The 19,241-nt window shown below is 35.3% G+C and overlaps 1 protein-coding gene across 8 annotated transcripts in view; it reads right to left on the reverse strand.

Annotated features, from left to right (window-relative positions):
- Nucleotides 1-555: 555 nt before the first annotated feature.
- The window catches only part of XPO1 (exportin 1), a 45,170-nt gene continuing 26,484 nt past the window's right edge, over nucleotides 556-19,241 (reverse strand). For all 8 annotated transcript variants that reach the window (XM_042981458.1, XM_042981457.1, XM_042981464.1 and 5 more), the window contains 21 exons: nucleotides 17,312-17,373; nucleotides 17,057-17,101; nucleotides 15,648-15,829; nucleotides 14,388-14,436; nucleotides 14,187-14,306; nucleotides 12,913-13,041; nucleotides 12,093-12,251; nucleotides 10,559-10,756; nucleotides 9,639-9,777; nucleotides 9,267-9,448; nucleotides 9,032-9,188; nucleotides 8,768-8,931; nucleotides 8,052-8,186; nucleotides 7,524-7,707; nucleotides 7,118-7,224; nucleotides 5,329-5,523; nucleotides 4,466-4,634; nucleotides 3,655-3,789; nucleotides 3,413-3,572; nucleotides 2,784-2,880; nucleotides 556-1,671 (listed from right to left, as the gene is read on the reverse strand). In XM_042981458.1, the coding sequence (XP_042837392.1) occupies nucleotides 1,525-1,671; nucleotides 2,784-2,880; nucleotides 3,413-3,572; nucleotides 3,655-3,789; nucleotides 4,466-4,634; nucleotides 5,329-5,523; nucleotides 7,118-7,224; nucleotides 7,524-7,707; nucleotides 8,052-8,186; nucleotides 8,768-8,931; nucleotides 9,032-9,188; nucleotides 9,267-9,448; nucleotides 9,639-9,777; nucleotides 10,559-10,756; nucleotides 12,093-12,251; nucleotides 12,913-13,041; nucleotides 14,187-14,306; nucleotides 14,388-14,436; nucleotides 15,648-15,829; nucleotides 17,057-17,101; nucleotides 17,312-17,373 (2,915 nt within the window). In that variant the 3' untranslated portion in view covers nucleotides 556-1,524. The remainder of the gene's footprint in view (nucleotides 1,672-2,783; nucleotides 2,881-3,412; nucleotides 3,573-3,654; nucleotides 3,790-4,465; nucleotides 4,635-5,328; nucleotides 5,524-7,117; nucleotides 7,225-7,523; nucleotides 7,708-8,051; nucleotides 8,187-8,767; nucleotides 8,932-9,031; nucleotides 9,189-9,266; nucleotides 9,449-9,638; nucleotides 9,778-10,558; nucleotides 10,757-12,092; nucleotides 12,252-12,912; nucleotides 13,042-14,186; nucleotides 14,307-14,387; nucleotides 14,437-15,647; nucleotides 15,830-17,056; nucleotides 17,102-17,311; nucleotides 17,374-19,241) is intronic.

The raw sequence follows: 19,241 nt of genomic DNA on the forward strand, positions 1-19,241 counted from the left end.
TAATATATTTAAACTCTTACCATTTACTGCCCTGGAAAAAAGTTTTATGCAGGATTGTATTCCATTGAAATGATAGTTTTGCCAAAGCCTATAAAAATTAAGAGGACTACAGCAATTACACAATATTGCTGACCCTGCATGAACATAAGGCACTTCAAACGTTTACCTTTTGGTTTAAGTTTATAGATGGTTAGATTCAATCCTCTGGAAAACAGGTTCACCCAAGCCACTTTTCTGTTTCTATTCCCCTAGTTGTTGCCCTTTCATGTTTTACAGGACATCTACATACACATTGTCCTCTTTCTTCCCTTTCTTAAAGGGATATGGCAACTTTCGAAGTGTTAGATTTTACAAGAATACAATTAAGGCTATCCGCAAGCTTCTTACACTTGGGTTCTCATTCTCTTTGTTACCCCTTAACTCCAGAAACCCTAGAGATAATATTTGTAAACCAACAAGTGTCAAACTTCACTTAATGTTACCTAAAATGTAAAACACGTAATAAAACCACTTTCATTAATACAGGAATAATCTGGAGCCAATAAAGGGAGAGAATAAATGTAAACCAAGTTTATTTTGCTTTTTAAGTAGTGTTCTTAAAGCACTACAGCTTGGTAAACAATGTAAATTAGTATAAGTCATCTCAAAAGCCAGAGTTTTGTTTTGTTTGTTTTTTAATGAGTTGTTAAAAAGATGCAGCCTATTCTAACAGGATAAATATTTTTAACCATTTCACTTCGAGTTAATGAAGGCTCACAAATGAGCAACACTCCTCATTGAGGAAAACAAAAAGCTGTTGTCGACAAGCGACAGCACACACACACAAAAACAAAAAGAACTGTGTAAAAATAACTAACTGTGTTCCCATATTTTTTGAAGTCGCTTTACAATGGGATGATATGCACATGATCTTGCTGCAAACTTGCCATACAGACTTGTAATACATGTAGTCTAGACAAACGATTCAGTCCAAGAGGTGCTAACTTCAGACAATGCAGCACTATAATCCTTTTAACAACGCAATTTGTTTTACTCATTATCTTTTCTTCTAGGCTGAAATACAGGCTAGAAAGAAAATGCTCCCTAATTAAAAATTGGTACTGTTTACAGGAAAATTGTGTAATTTTGCATTAGAATTTACAAGTATATGTTCAAATTGAATTTACCTCCTCCCCCCATCCCAGCCACAACATGGGCATGAAGTAAAATTTTTAAAAATGCCTTAATTTTTAACTTCATGCAAACTAAATAAAGATGACCAAAACAAAAGCTTAAACAATGGAAGAATATTTCACAGAAAATTTCTTATACAAAAAACACATAAGAAAAAGGGCCACTAGGTGACATTTTAATTTACAAATTGGCATCATTTTGGTCGACAAATATCCAGATGCTGTTGTTTTCTTCTGCTAACAAGTGTTGCAGAGAGGGAAAAAAACAAAAACCAAAAAACAAAAACAAAAACAAAAAACCCCAAAAAACAAAAACAAAAAAACCCCAAAAAACCCAGCATCACTTCGGATTTTAATCACACATTTCTTCTGGAATTTCATGTGGATTAAGGATGCCAGGGACAGACATTTGAAGTTTATGTTTCTCTTCCTGAGCCTGTCGAAGGGCTGTTTCTCTTTCTTCCAAAAACAGATCAGATGTATCTTCACCTGCAAACTCCTGTGAAAACAAGATAGTTGAGCTGTCAAAAAAACCCAAAACTTCAATTTTGGAAAAAAGACCGGCTTTGGAAAAAAAAAAGCATAGACAAGGACCTTCTTTTGCTTACACAAGAATAGAATTTATCCTTCCATTGGTTGGATTTCCTTTTTTTTTTTTTTTCCATTTATTTTGGGGGTGGGGGGAGAGAATGCGTGTGCATGGTACACGTAAGAGCAGGGGAAAGGGTACAGAGAGAGGGAGAGAATCCCAAGCAGGCTCTGCACTGTCAACATAGAGCCTGACACGGGGCTTGATCCCACAAACTGTGAGATCATGATCTGAGCTGAAATCAATGAATTAGAGGCTTAACCGACTGAACCACCCACGTGCCCCCACTGGCTGGGTTTAATTTATGGTATATTTATACAATTCTGTGTAGCTAAATTAAAACCAAGGGTGGCAGTTCTGGGGATTAAAAAAAGGTTATATAAGAAGAGGCATGTCTGATATCATATATAGAATACGCTTCATAAACAAAGATTTAAAAACCTATTTCATGGGGCACCTGGGTGGCTCAGTCTTGGTTAAGCATCTGACTCTTATTTTGGCTCAAGTCATGATCTCACAGTTTGCGGCGAGTTTAAGCCCCGTGTCAGGTTCTGTGCAGACAGTGTAAAGCTTGCCTGGTATTCTCCCTCCCCCCCTCCCTCTTTCTCTCAAAATAAATGAATAATTAAAAAAAAATTACCTAATTTGTCAGAATTCCCTAAAATGGACTCCTAACTAACCAAATGGGTATAAATCCCCAAAGGGACTGCCAATATATTTCTTCCCCCATTTTCCACAATTTAAAAATCATCTGTAGGATATATTCACAATATTGCAACAGACCTTTATATCATCTAAAATGAATTATGTTAGTAACACATTTCCAAAAACATTTTAAACCCATCCTCTTGTCAACTATGTTTTATAGTTATTCACTGTGAATCAGTCTCAAACTAGGTAAACCTGCATATTATTCAAAAAGCCCATTCATTTTGCTTCACAAAAAAGTGGTTAATTCCACAAAGCAACAACTAATCATATTCAGTCTTAATACTTCTGCCAAGTGCAAAGAAAATACGTACCTTTATTTGTACTAGGAAATCCCTAAGATGTTCCTTGAAAGCAGGAATATCCTGATTTAAGCTGAAAAGCCCTGTCACAAAGAGCTTTACTTGAGCACTGCAAATCAAAACACAACAATTAAATAATCACTATTTTTAAAATGAAAAATGTATGTGTATTAAAAAGCATATTTAGGGGCGCCTGGGTGGCTCAGTCGGTTAAGCGTCCAACTTCGGCTCGGGTCATGATCTCGCGGTCCCTGAGTTCGAGCCCCACGTCGGGCTCTGTGCTGACAGCTCAGAGCCTGGAGCCTGTTTCAGATTCTGTGTCTCCCTCTCTTTGACCCTCCCCCGTTCATGCTCTGTCTCTCTCGGTCTCAAAAATAAACATTAAAAAAAAAAAAAAAAGCATATTTATTGGGGCGCCTGGGTGGCTCAGTTGGTTGAGCGTCCGACTTGGGCTCAGGTCATGATCTCACAATCCGTGAGTTCTAGCCCCGTGTCAGGTTCTGTGCCGACAGCTCGGAGCCTGGGGCCTGCTTTGGATTCTGTGTCTCCCTCTCTCTCTGCCCCTCCTCTCCTCATGCTGTGTCAAAAATAAATAAAAACATTTAAAAAAATTAAAAAAAAAAAAAAAAAAGCATATTTACTCTTGTAGATGAGGGAATGCAGATTTAAGGAGATTTGCCACATATTCCTGAATGAACATTTGGTTGTTAACCGGATTTCCAGGATTTAACGGCGTACTTATTTTTCCTTCTTCAACCAAATTAAACATATATGCAAGTATTGATGCATGCATTGTCAAACCTGTTGATAAAAAGAACATTATGAACTCCATCATGTAATAGCAATGGAAACCCTTAACATTTTCATGGCTTTATGTGCTTACCAGCAGTATGTGAGGTGTCTGTCACAACAGAAAAGATATGCTGAAGAATATCACAAAAATACGTTTGATAGAAACTCTGAGCTGCAGCTTCTTCTTGTGCAACATTTTGTAAGAGTGTAAAAAGTATCTGTAAGCCTGAAATGTATAGAACACCAAAAAAGTCAATTCTCTCCCTATCAACTCTAAAAACAGCATTACCAAGTACACATCTATTACAGAAACCAATTACTGTTTAAAAACAAAATAGGGGTACCCAGGTGGCTTAGTCAGTTGAACATTCGACTCTTGATTTTCAGCTCAAGTCATAATCCAAGAATTGTGGGATGGAGCACAGTGTTGGGCTCCACACTGAGCACGGAGCCTGCTCAGGATGATAGCTTTCTTTCCCTCTCCTCAATTTGCACCCTCTCTCTAAAATAAAAATAAGTAGGATAAACCACGACATCTCTAGCAGGAGATGCAAATTTCCTGCTAAAGATGTCGTGGTTTATCCTTATTTTGACCCTTACTGGCACAGAGGCAAAGCACATGAGGGAAAAGGAAACAAACAGTGGATGAGAGAGGTTCCTTTACTTTGAATTTTATGCCCATTTCCCCATAATTCAATCCTGCCTATGGACTCACTATGGAAGAGATAATTAAACTGCTTTTAGGACTTTCTTAAACCTATATATACAACTGATGCACTCAAACAAATCCCTGATAACAAGTGCTAGCTACCTAGCTACAAATACAGCCCTACCTGTAAGAGTCTATAGGTTATATATTGGTAGGGCAAATGAATAAAAGGACCTAATTTCTATGTATTTACCTGTATCTGCAACATTCCTCATAGTGTGTTTGAAAGCCCAAATAATGGAGTCCAAAACAAGTTTAAATTGTGCAGGTGGTATAGCCAGGAATGCTGGGAAACAATGAGAATTGACAGCCTGAAGTAGTAAGAAGAAGTTTGTTCTGTGTTCAGGATACTCCTCAAAGTCCTAGAAATAAATGGTGAGAACAAAGTTTCAATGCCTTAATTATGTTAAATAAGACAGAAGTAAACACTAATTTATTACAAAAGTTTGGAGTTGTTGGGGCCCCCTGGTGGTTTAGTCAGTTAAATGTCCAACTCCCGATTTAGGTTCAGTTCAAGATCTCAGGTGTCAGGCTCCACCCTGACAGTGCAGGGCTGGCTTGGGATTCTCTTTGTCCCTCTACCTGTCTGCCCCTCCCATGCTAGCTAGCATGTGCATGCTCTCTCAAAGTAAACAAAACAAAAAAACCCACATAAAGAACATCACATTTTCTAGTAACTCCGAGTATTACTACCACTTTATGATAGGGACTTTGAGACTGCTAATAGAGATTTGAAATTTTACCTACTGTGTAAATTCAGACTTACATCTACATTTTTCCTTCTTGCTTAATATATTTTCCCATTTCTTATAAGCATAAATGCTAGCTGCTATTTGAATGTTACATACAGCCTATCAAATTTACCCCTATTTGGCTGTTAAGATCTCTTTTAACAGAAAAAAATTTTAAAAAGTATTTCTCTTGTCTGCAAGTTGAAATATTTAACTCCAGATTTTAAAACTTATACTATTCTCATAAGTATCATTTATGCTTTCAAGAATTGCAAGGATACATACTGCAAAATTTCTCATTACAACTGTAAGGTAAACCACATACCTTATTTATCATATTCAATGTGCATTCAAAAACAGCATCAAATATTTGAGGTATTTCAGCTGTTATATGTCCTCCTAACTTATTGACAATAATAGCCATAGTACTAAGCACTTCTGGTTCTCTAGCAGCTGGGACATTTCTCTGATAATCAATGAGAACTGCATCCAATAGAGGAGGAACAAAATTTTCGGCTACCTGTTAAAAAAAAAAAAATTGTATTCTATGTGTATTTGCTAACTAATATAGTTAGATGGGTGTTGTACTGACATTTAAGTTAAGTATCTGCTTAAGACTGGAAAACTGCACAATTTAATTTGGTTTTGGAGACTAAAACTTTTTTTAGCAAAAGAAACCAAGCAAGTGGCTTGGAAACCAACCCGTATCAAGCAAGTGGCTCCATGTTACTATGATAGGACCAGGATTCTAAGTGAGATAACTTAGCTAAATGGAAAGAAAATTCCTCCTAACCAATACTATCAGTTTCGTCAATGCATAGTATCTGTAAAAACCATGCAGGCTCATATATAATAAAAAATAGACACCCATTCAATGATTTTTTTTAACTTAATGAATACTAACTGGTAAGTATCTTAATGAACAAAAATAATAACCATCCCTTACACTTGTAAAAGGAATTGGAACTGTACCACAAAGACCATGGGTTTCCATGAGTCTCAATAAACAGGATCTTAAGGTGTAACTTACATGCTTTTAATAGTTTCTTTACTAAGACATGGACATTAAATACAAGCAATGTTTCTTGTAACTGAAGATTACCAGTGTTAGTAGTGTCCTACCATACAAAACAGATCTAGTAAAAATTTAAGAATAAGCACATTATTTTTCCAATAAGCCACTTGTTCTTAGACCAGAACTGGTTTCTCATTTTACTCTCAACACTGTAATAATTCTTTTCCCAGAAACTGAATCTTCAGCGTGTTTTTCAGTATTTTATCGTGAGAACTGCACAGTTTTCTGAACAAATTTCCTGAAAATATGTTAAGGAACAACACTGAAATTTCAACATTATGAAAGTAAACAGCACATGTGTCAACCAGTGTTTCCACGTAGCAATGATGAATAGAAAAGGATTTTCTGCAATGTTCCAAGGAAAGAGAATGAAATGGTAGAATAAAGAAAGAATACACATTAAAAAAAAAAATGAACTTTTTCCCAAGTTGAGGCATATAGACCCTGGTTTAATTTCTGAGAACCAATTAAAACCAAAAGAAGTGGGGAACCTGGGTAGCAGAGTTGGTTAAGCATGCAACTCTTGATCTCGGCTCAGGTCATGGTCTTGTTCTTGAGCCCAAGTCCAGCTCTGCGTTCACAGTGTGGAGCCTGCTTGGGATTCTCTCTCTGTCCCTTCCCTGCACACACACACACTCTCTCAAAATAAATAAATAAACAAAACAAAAAACCTAAAAGAAGAGATTTTTAATCCCTCTAACTAGGAAAGCGCTTACTCTCACTGCAGAGGCAAACTAATGACAGCTTTGTAAATTGCTCTGAAAAATCCCAAAAGAACACAAAAAATTTTACCCTATCCGTAGAAAAATGAAATGGCTTGAGCTACCTTGTTACATATCACCACTGTCCCCCACTAAGAGCAATTTCTTAGGAACATGGTATATATTAACTAATATTTTAAAGTATTTGAGGACTAAAAAAATAGGACACTAAAATAATCCCCCCCAATATGTGCATCGAAATTACCTTTAATTGGGCAATATGCATATATAGGAAAATACAACATCCACTTAAACAAAAAGTGTAACGTTTCACTTACCATCTGTGGATCATTGGACCGGCTCACCCAACCAGATATTAACTTTAAAGTTTCCCTTTTTACAGTTCGCATACTTCTAATCAACGGTTGCTTTGTAACCATCTCACCTAAAAAATACAATCCAGTGGAATCCAACTTGACAACTAAAATTCTACATCAGTAGTTTGTTTCAGACACTATTAGCTCCCATTTACCACACAAAAACTTAAAGACAGAGGCACAGAAATAAATGTACCGGGAAAACAAATTTAGACTAATTTTACAAGGGAAAGGGAATTCAACTGGTTAAAAATAATTGTCTGGGGTCATGTGGGACATTGGGAGAGTTAACTTAAATCCGTGAGAAATGAATGTTTAAAGAACTGACTTGTCATACACCACTCCACAAAAGTTCAGAATCACTTACCATTAGCTTGGATAGCTGCTGAAATATTTTCACTGAGGCACTTGTATACATTAAGCATATCTAAATAAATTCTCCCAAGCTGAATTACAAAGGGGTGTCCAACAGCTTTGCAGGCTCTAACATTTGTTTTCAATATGCTACCGAGCTGCTTGACTGTTTCAGGATCTTTAAGTATATCCACATTCTGTGAAGGACAAGTAACAAATTTCATTAATCACATGAAATTTACCTTTGTAATTACTAAAGGAAAAAACACTACCTACACCTTACTCCAAACCACCCGCACATTTATAATCTGAGAGTAAAACAAATACAAAAATCTTTATTGCCTATGTCTACAAGAATAGAAAGTGTCCCACTAAACCATCAAAACAGAGTAAGATTATAGTGTAATTCTTTTTAATGTGCAAAAATGCAGAAACCATTCATGGATAACGAATACACATCAAAGGTACTGAATTCATTACTTTTTGTAAATAACATGTCTTGCATTCCGTTAGAACTTTGAAAAAAAGTAGTAAAACTTACTTTGGTTGCCTGCTGGATTATGCTATCCCAAACCTGATTAGGAAGTAGCATATATTTTTCTATTAAATGTTCTTGCACTGTTTGGTCTGTTTGTGCACCAATCATGTACCCCACAGCTTCATAAAATGTATGGACCTATGTAAAAAGGCAGACATTTTACTTAAGAAAAAAAAAAAGTTCATTTATTTGGGGGCCGGGGGGAGGCAGGGAGGAGACTGAGACAGAGAGCACATGCACGGGAGAAGGGGAGGGGCAGAAAGAGAGAAAACCTCAAGCAGGTTACACTCTGTCAGTCAGCACAGACACTGACATGGGGCTCGAAGCCATGAAACACAAAGATCATGACCTGAGCAGAAATCTAGAGTCAGATGCTTAACCAGATGAGCCACTCATGCGCCCCCAGATATTTTACTTTAATGCATCATAAGGAAAGCAATTCATGTTTGTAGTGGAACTCATTTTATGAGTGTGAGAAATAACTTGCATCAGGTAGACAAACAGCCTAACAAACTTCTGGTTAAATTTTTGTCTCATTATGAACATTTAACCACTCCAACAGAGAGGTGGGTGGAGGGATAGGTGAAATAGGGAGGAGGATTAACACGTGTACTTATGATGGGTCCTGAGTGATGTATGGAACTCTCTATTCCCATTAATGCATTCCGATTAAAACAGTAGTCATTTTCTAAGAGAGATATACTCAGAGCTCTACATACCTGTTGAGGCTGAAGATCACAAATTATGGTGTTGATATTGTTCAAAATTTCATCAATAAATGGCATTACTTCTCCAACCTGAACCTGAACAAAATGCCTGCGGCATTTCTGAGCTATTTTAATGAAAGTATCACAAGCCATATCTTGGACTCCATCATGGGTCTCTAAACAAAACAAAAACATTTATCATAAGATTTTCAAGAAAAAATGTTTTTGTTCAAGAAGCATAGAATAACTAAGTAATATATATTAAAGAGGATTTACCATGCATGAATTCAAACAACTTGTTAACTACAGTCTTCAAAAATTTCCAGTGAGCTCTTAAAAATCTTGGATATTGACCTACTATGTACATGATATTTGAAGCGATAATAGCTTTATTATCTTTGCCTCTTTTCTGTTCACATAATCCTAATAGATCCTGTAAAACAAGAGAAATTTCAGTCATTTAGAATAAAATACAGTGACCTAAAGGTTCCAGTTGCTACCACTCGCATACCTTTATAACAGTAACAAGAAATCGTTTTTCATCCTCTTCATGCATTGCTCCACTAATGGAGCCTATTGCCCAACACAATGTATTCAAATTTTTCCATGACCACTCTGTACCATTCACTTGATTGTGAAGCTTCTCAGTCATTATTCTTTCTGTATCTACATAATCCAGGTGAGTGAGATAAACTATAAAGGAAGGGAAAAGGTTCCAAAACGTCAAATAGCAAAACTCTATGAATAGAAATATTAACTAAGAAATAACAGCACGTTAATAAAGATGGTTGTTGACAATTCAGAAAACTATACATTTCCTAGTATTTTCACCCCAAGAGAATTCTAAAGATGAAGATTAAATTGACAGCATTTATTAACTTACCTAATGTTTCTCTCATATTCTTATACAAATTAATGGAATCTGTATCCTTCATGAATTCTCTTACAACTTCTCCCTGATCATTTTCTACAACCAATACTTCCTCTGGTTTAGCCATACGACTAACCATTAATAAACGGACCTATTCAACAAATACACAAGAAAAACCTGTTACCTCTATGAAATCAGCCACATCCAGCATAGGAAAAAAAATTAAGAATAAGCACTTTATACTTAGACCAACATACCTCCCAAAATTGTTCTCACAATATAAAATATAGACATTTAGAAAATAGAATTCTACAGTAAGTTTTCTAATGTTATTTATCATGAATAAACATCTACTGTTAAGTTTCCTGTGTCTCATCTAGAGACTGATTCAGTAGATTGGTAAGTGATCTCTTAACTTGCATTTCTTTTTTTTAAACTTTTAATGTTTATTTATTTTTGAGAGAGAGAGACAGACAGAGTGTGAGCAGGGGAGGGGCCGAGAGACAGGGGGAGACAGCATCCGAAGCAGGCTCCAGGCTCCGAGCCGTTAGCACAGGATCTGATGCGGGGCTTGAACTCACAAAAGGTGAGATCACGACCTGAGCCTGAGCCAGAGCCAAAGCCAAAGTAGGCCGCTTAACCCACTGAGCCACCCAGGCACCTCTTAATCTGCATTTCTAACAAACTCACTGGTGGTGCTGATGCAGTATACTCGTAAGGCCACACTACTAAAAACCAAAGCTCTTAAACCAATCCCTTTCAATGGTCTAGTTTTGAACGGGCATGAAAAAGTTGGGATTCAATTTTTGCAACTCTTTTATTTGGATAGATTATAAAAGCCAAAATAAAATAAAACCCACCATTTGCATTTAGTCTTCAAAATCACAGCAAGGAACAGGAAGAGTGAGCAATCAACCACCCAATTGAGTTACCTTGGATAACACGGGCAAATACAGCTGTCTCCTGGGAGGAACATCAAAATGTTGGCTTCCAGATAGCAACGGAGAAGCAGATGTAGAGAATGGGCTCTCTCTATAGAGTTCAGCTGCTAAATGATTCCAGTACTCAAGACAAATCTTAAAGATTTCAGTTTCCTCCACTTCTGATACCAACAACATATAATGAAGGGCCTACAAAGAAGACCAAAACTATCAAAATAATCCTTAGACATTATTATCCTACCACAAATTGCCTTCCACTCGTTACATTAACAGGAAATAAAAATTCATGCTTCATTTTACACAACTGTTTCATCATTCATCTAACACACTACAGATATTCTGTAGGAACAAATTGTGCTTTCTTCTTCATCCCTTTTTTTACATGTTTATTTTTGAGAGAAACAGAGAACAAGTGGGAGAGGGGCCGAAAGAGAGAGGGAGACACAAAATTCTAAGCAGGCCCCAGGCTTTGAGCAGTCAGCACAGAGCCCAACACGGGGCTCAACCAACAAGCCAGATCATGACCTGAACTAAGCACGAAGTTGGATGCTTAATCCATTGAGCAAAGCAGGCGCCCTTCTTCTTCCTTTTATTAATGTTTCATTAATTTATTTGTTTTTGAGGGAGAGAGAGAAAATCCCAAGCAGGCTCTGTGCTCAATCTCATGAACCGTAATCAGGAGTTAGGACGTTTAACTGACTGAGCCAACCAAGGACCCCAAACTGTGTCTTCTGACAGGTCCTGGAATACTTCAAAAACCTTATGTAGTTATTAGCCAATACATATGTTAATTAAGTCCCCTAAAAAGGTATGGACATTTAGTACCAATAGTAAACTGTAAACAATCCAAATATCCATCTACTCAGGAGTGGACATGCAAAATATGATATAATCATACAATGGAACATTATTCAAAGAATAATGAAATGAAACACAAAGAAATGAAATATATAGGCTGCAAGATGAATGAACCCTAAAAACATGCTAAGTGAAAGAAGCTAACTACAAAAACCATGAGCCCATTTATATGAACGGTTCAGAATAGGTAAACCCACAGAGAGCAAATAAGTGGTTGCTAAGGAGCTGGGGGGAGAGCAGAATGAGGGATTATTTTAATAGGTATGTCACCCTTTGTGGGTAATGAAAAGGTTTTAGAAAAGGTGACAGTTGATAACACTGTGAATGTCACTGAACTGTACACTATAAAATACAGTTTTACGTTACATGCATCACACTTCAATTTTAAAGACTATCTTTAGACTCCATCTCAGAAATGTCTGAGTACCCTTTAGGAATTTAATTTTGATAATAAAATTACTGATCTGGCATTATTGAGAATATAAAAAAGCAAATTCAGCCTGTAACTCAGAACATATTTTTATGCACTGACGAGTAAGAGGTAAGAAGATACATCAAAGGTACAGACATTAATAAAAGGGTAGACATTTTAGAACAAAGGCATTTCTGAAAAAGCTTTCATTATGTAGAGAAGAATTTCAGAAGCCAGAGGCTTCATAAAGCCTACCTCCATGAGTGTTTCCCTGAGATTTAACCTTTTTTCTATAAGTTGACCATGTTCCTTAAGAAAGGTGCAGAGAAACAAACTGAGATTCTGAATAAAGTTCTGTTCATCATCTTTTCCATTTGAGTACGCAAGTCGAATATTGGTATTTAAAGGTAGCATCTACAAGTTTAAATATGGACCATTAGTCTGAGCCTGTATTTTAAAACCCACAAAAGACATTATTTCTAAGCCCTAAAATTTGATCTCCTTGTTACTAATATTAAACCATAGACTTAAATAGATTATTCTTCACTAGAAACCTTTGGTTCTTTATAGTTGTTTTTGTGTTCTGGCTTCTGATTTTTAAAAATGCTACAAGTTGTAAGATTTCTTTTCAATTTTTCCGTTATCAGACTTTTCCTTCCTTAATGTTATTAGAAACAAAAATATTCAAGTAATTCATTCGTATTGTAAACACAAACTGTTATGTAGTATTATGAGTAACATTCCGAATAATTTCCTACATACCTAATCAAGATTGCTCTGGACCATCTCTTTAGTTTAGAGACATAAGTTTTCAGAAGAAAAGCTAATACTTAAACCTCAGGTTTCCAAGTTTTTAAATTCTGTTTAAATACGTTACTATGATACTCCCAGAATCTTTATTTCAAGGAATTTTCAAAATGTTCACTAAAACCTCTACCTAATCTTATTTTATATAATAAATACACAATCACATTATAGCAGATCTGTTATGATTGATTAGTTGTGACAAGGCAGTTCAACCCAACTTTTTCCAAAGCACTAAAATTATTTAGTCTGTTGTTAAGTGTTGTATTACCTGTTTTAGCTGCATCATTGTCAGTGTAAATAATGTTACAAATTGTTCCTCATATTGGCTTACACTTACACCAGCAATCTCAGTGAGGCACTTCAGAGAGACATTTCGAAACATTGGAACATTCAGGAACTATTTTAATAAACGAAGCATAAAATTAAATGGCCATTAATACTTTATTAACAATTAAAAAAAAATAAAGGTTTTAACAATTGAGAACATAAGAGGGAAAAAAACAGATAAATGGATAGATACATTTTGTTTGCACATATATTTTGAGGAAATTTCATTATACATCCAATAGACAGTAAAAGCTTCAGGAGCAAACTGTGCTTTATTTTGATAGGTCTTCAAACATCTAAAACACAAAGTTGCTTAGTGACTTCCCAAAATCTATTATATGCCTTAATTAAGGACATTATGTATTATGCATAGTCTAAGAAAGTCCCAGGATTTACTTAGGATTTTAAGAGATGGGCAGCACACCTAGGATTAACAAACGTGTGACAAAATTGGCATACCATTTGTGGATGGCAATTTGGTAAGCACCAAAAACCTTAAAAAAGAAATAACAGACATGCCTATTGCCCTGATACATGTATAAAATTTATGCAAAATAAATATTTAGAAAAGCAGATAAGTGTCATTATTATTTCACAATGTTTCCTCTGCAGTACAACTGACAATAAGTTTTATATATAATTATCTACCAATACAATGTCTCAAGTATTATAAATTCATATATTAGAACAGAGTATTACCTCAATGAACTGAACTATAAAGCCTCAAATGTTAAGTTATAATAAGGCCTCAATTAGGCATACAAATTTATTCATCGTATCTGCCAAGAAAACATCTGGAAAAATAATGCACCAATTGGTGGTACCCAGTCATCTCTGGATGAACAATTATTAAGACCTCATATAGGCTAGGCATTACACACTATTGGTTTAAAAAAAAAAAAAAAAAAAAATGGAAAAAACCCAGACTTTGTTTTATAGAAATGTCCCTTGATTTACCTTATTGTGACCTATACAATCAACTAAAATCAAATCAAATCTGTTAAACAGTGGTTCACATGGATTTCTAAGATTTCTGACACCATTTCAAAGAATTACCAGCTGCAACTAATGAAAAATTCTCCTGAGCAGTTTTCTCATCTTAGAAATAACACTAGTTATACCTATAAATGCAAAATGGTTTTTCTATAGCACAGAGCATTACAAATTATGAACATATGCCAACTAGACAGTGATAAAGAAATGTATTCACTATACCTTATAAATTAATGTGCTGATTAACTTGGTCTCAAAAATATATCCCAGTGGAATCCAATTAAGAAATCTGAGCAATGTTTCCAAAGTTGCATGTACAAGTGGAGCATTTTGGGAATTTTCCTATTAATGAAAACATACCTGGTAAATAATCCTCTTCCTATAATTAACTGCTACTTAAAAAATGAAATCAAAAGCACTTACCATCACAAACTGACACAGCTGGAAAATTTGCGAGAATTCATTGCACATGCTAAAAGAAAAAAGTAAACTGTTTAGAAGACACAAATACTGTAATTATTTACATAGTAAGAAAATTACTAAAAATGTCACCAATCTGGTCGCTAAAAATTTGAGTCACTTCTATTTAAACACAAATATCAATAACTTCATCAAAAGCTACAAAAGTTACTAAAACTACATGTAGTATCACTCTTTCAAAGCTTACCCATAAAGAATACTATAAAGAGCACATAATTTGATTTTGTGGAGATTTTTGTCTTCCTCTAATGTGAGTAATTTCAATCCATCTGGTCTTTTTAGTGATTTTTTTATTTTTAAAAAATTGTTTATTTTGAGGAGTGGGGGAGGGAATGCGAGGGGGCAGTGAGAGAGACAGAGAGGGAGAGAGAATCCCAAGCAGGTTCTGTACTGTCAGCAACAAGAGGCTGACACAGGGCTCAGTCCCATGAACCATGAAACCATGATCTGAGCTGAAAACAAAGAATTGGGTGCTTAACCAACTGAGCCACCCAGGCGCCCCTAAGATTTTATTTAAGTAATCTGTATACCCAACGTGAGATGTGAACTTACAACCCTAAGATCAAGAAGAGTCGCATGCTCTACTGACTGACCCAGCCAAGCACCCAAAATCAATCTTTTAAATCAAGATAGTTGAAACAAAACTCTGCAAAATAAGAGGGGTGGCATTATATACATGTATCCTAAATCCTAAAATATGCTTATACACCAAAACAGAGACAAACTTGTGAAGTCTGAAGCTAGTTTGAATATATAAATGTGAAATACTGCTGTGCCCTACCGACGAGAACAAATTTTTATCACTAAGTGAAAAAATAAAGTGGCCTGCTTCCCAGGACACAGGACTGGTAACAATTCAGTTGACATTTGGACCCAAGTCATTTCCTTGAATTATATTTAGTCACCATATAAAAACAGATCCCAAAGGTTTCTAGAAACTCCACACCTATACTCCTTTTGCATGAGATGTATGAAGTTATTTTGCTGGGACAATGAAGTGTGACATCTTATCTTTATCATCACACATAATTTTTCAAGGCTCCAGATTTAGAATTATTAGGTCCATTCTAGGACTATTTAAATTTGTACACAAAAACAAAAGTAATTTAACATATTTACAATCTCAAAAATTTATAATCTACCTCCAAATTCCTGGACATCCTTTCAGAAAAGCTTAAATTCTAAAGCAAAATAATTACTTGCCTGTCTTTTAAATGCTTAGCTTTCACTTGAGTTATTTGTCCACTAGAGAAATCAAACACTTCTTCACTCAAGAGTTTAAGAATCACCATATTATTCTGACAGAGACTTTCACTAGTCCTACTTGCTCCAACAATGTCACTGATAAAAGTTGGCCAGTGTTTTGGCCATTCTTGTTTCAGTATCTGAAATAAGATAGGAAATGTTAATTTCATTTTACTTCTCAATGGCAGATAAAGCAAGAGTGAATAACAACCACTTTTCATTTTTTCCCCCTTGAAATGTGCCAGCCTCTATAGAATCAACTAGATAAAGTATAACATAGATAAAGTATAGCACAGATAAAGTTTTCGGCTTCAAATGCCCAGGACTCCTCTCAGTTTTCCCAATTGGTCTAGTCTGGTTCCTTTTTCTTTTTTAATGAAAGATTTTAAGTAATCTGTACACCTAACGCAAGGCATGAACTCATAACCCCAAGATCAAGAGATGCATGCTTGCGTGTTCCACCAACTGAGCCAGCCAGGTACCCTGGTCTAGTCGGTTCTAATATGCATGCATATCAATAAAGCTGGATACACACGTACATATTATCCTAGTAGATATAAAGATCTAACTCTAAGCAGTAAAAACATGATGGGCAGAGAGGCTCATTTTCTCATATAAATTTGGAAGGCAGCATTATAATTGGGGATGGAATCATCTTTGACCAAAGTCTAATGAACTGCATTACATTTTGAAGTCTATACTATATATTATGCACACTAGGATTTTCCCAACCAGATATTCTATATAGTACCTGTTACTATAAGAGGTAACTAACTTCTTTGTACTTCTCTCCATCCCAAAGATAGGCTGACAACAAAAAGTCCCCAGGATAAAAGCGTAACTTAATGAAAACCCAAATGTTTTCATCACTTACTAAATGGAAAAATCTGTATTTTTTCCTCACACACCAATTAATGTTCTCAGGAAAATTTTTGCAGTATTATAAAAAATATGTAAATACAAAATTCAAAAGTGAGATTATTAGAGAAGTTTGAAAAACAGACTAGGTGTAGAGATCGGTTTAAGGAATGTTGAATTCAAAAGCAATGATTTATGAATTAAAATGGAGACAGATGACATGGAAAAAAAGTATGCAAAGGAACAGGCAAATGAAAAAACTGTAATGGGTCTGATCCATACTGGAGCCATAGAAGTGATGAACTTACAGTATATAAAGTTTCCAACCATAGCAAAATTACAATTTCAAATGCAAAAACAGTAGGTTATAGTCATTGTAAAAACTATTATTACTTTAAGATGTTAGTCTAGCTATTTGACAAAGTAGGTTTGAATATTTTGTTCCAGTAATCAGCCTAACTGAAGCATTAATTATTCTATGGAAAACAGTAAATCAAGTAAAAGCTTACCTGAACAAGAATCATATTTAATTTTCCAATATACACCTTTTCCTTCTAAGAAAAGAAAAAAGTTTAATTAAATGAATGTCTAAAATAATAGTAAGAACACAAGCAAAGGAATTCCTCTGAAAAAAATGAATGCAGATCTACTGTAAATGATTGTACATATATGTTTGTATGTCTGTGACAGGAGTAGATTTAAGCTGAAGATTCATTATTTAAATGATTTTAAATTCTCACACTAATTTCCAAAAATGGTCTTACCTCTACACAAGTTGGGTCAGATGACGTCTTGATAATGAGGCCAACAACGTATTTTTTAATTCCTATTAAAAAAAAATATTCAACACTTTCATAGCACGCCGATAAATCATCAGTAACAAAAAACCGAGGAAGGGGAAGATAAAAGGTCAGATAATAAACCCCAATCCCATCAGAAATATTTACATTTTTGAATGATGCCCATCATTTTTGTGTACTACCCTTTAAATTTTAACTTTTGTTAACTTTACCACATGTATAGGTTTAACAACTACAGATTATATTCTAAAATATTCTTTAATGCTATATCAGTCAACATGTAATTACAAAAAAAACCCACCAGGGATTAATTTGTTGTTCATTTAAATAAACAAACTTATTTTTATAAGGTTAAAACTACAAAACCCCTGAAAAGCATTCTAAGTAAGTTTATTGAAAATATATTTTTTTGAAAAAAATGTTTTACCATTTATTTTTGAGACCGAGAGAGACAGAGCATGAACAGGGGAGGGTCAGAGAGAAAGGGAGACACAGAATCTGAAACAGGGTCCAGGCTCTGAGCTGTCAGCACAGAGCCCGACGCGGGGCTCGAACTCACGGACTCAAACTCATGGACCACAAGATCATGACCTGAGCTGAAGTCCGATGCTTAACCGACTGAGCCACCCAGGCGCCCCTATTGAAAATATTTCTAAATCAAGATTAGATGTTGTTTCCCTTTTCAAATTTAATTGTAACATTAAGGTATTCCCAGAAATTTTTTATTTTGAGAGAAAGTACACCTGAGCAGGGGAGGGGCAGAGAATCCCAAAGCAGGTTCCGCACTGTCTGCCCAGAGCCTGACATAGGGCTTGATTTCACCAACTGGGAGATCGTGACCTGAGCTGAAATCAAAAGTTGGATACTTAACCGACTGAGCCACCCAGGCTCCTGAGGTGGAAGTGATTTTAACTTGTCCCCTCCACTACAATACACAAGAATTAAGGAGAAAGCTTTGTTTATAATGTTATTTACTTAAGGATATCTTAATAGTACAACCTATTCTTTAAACAACAAGACTTCTTGCCTGTGATTTTAATTCACATCATTCAAAATTTACAGAACATCTATTATAAGTTCCCTTCAGTTTTAAAATTACACAGTGCTCCTACATCAATACATCCAATGGGTTTAAGAGGTAGGACCCTTAAATAAACAAATTATGATTTCCTACCATATAAAAACTATTCTCACATTTAATTTAGGCTTTGGTACCAAACGATCATCATCTTTGACAGCTATCTGACCTTTGAAAATACAGTTCAAGAGCTTCTGGAACTATGTTGCCCCAAGCTTTATGTAACAAATTTGGAACTCAGGGAGAGGGGATTTGCTAAGAAATTTACCCATAATATCAAGCAGGAAATACACAGCTGACATGAAGGCAGTAAAATGCTGATTTGATTGTAAAATCCTCTCAATACTTCATGTGCTGAAGTATTAAATTTATTCCATTTGTTCCTCCATTTTCTTTCATATTCCAAGCAACTAAACATTAAAATACACTAATTATGTAAATAATTTCCTTATTGTAAAAAAACTACTAGTACAATAAAGTCACACGAGAACTATTTATCAACTGAAAATGTAATGTTAAATGGTATCAATATTCACAGATTAAGAGACATTTAAAAAACTGTTTGGTAAGTGCCAAAAATTTGTTATATACAATCTAATATAAACTATATCATTTATGTTTTTAATAAAGTTTTTTAATGTTTGTTCATTTTTGAGACACACACACACACACACACACTCTGAACCAGGCTTCAGGCTCTGAGCTGTCAGCACAGCTGACATGGGGCTTGAACCCACAAACCAAGAGATCATGACCTGAGCTGAAGTCGGGATTCTCAACCAACTGAGCCACCCAGGCACTCTTCATTTACATTTT

Source organism: Panthera tigris, chromosome A3 (assembly GCF_018350195.1).
Source record: "Panthera tigris isolate Pti1 chromosome A3, P.tigris_Pti1_mat1.1, whole genome shotgun sequence".
NCBI lineage: Eukaryota > Metazoa > Chordata > Mammalia > Carnivora > Felidae > Panthera > Panthera tigris.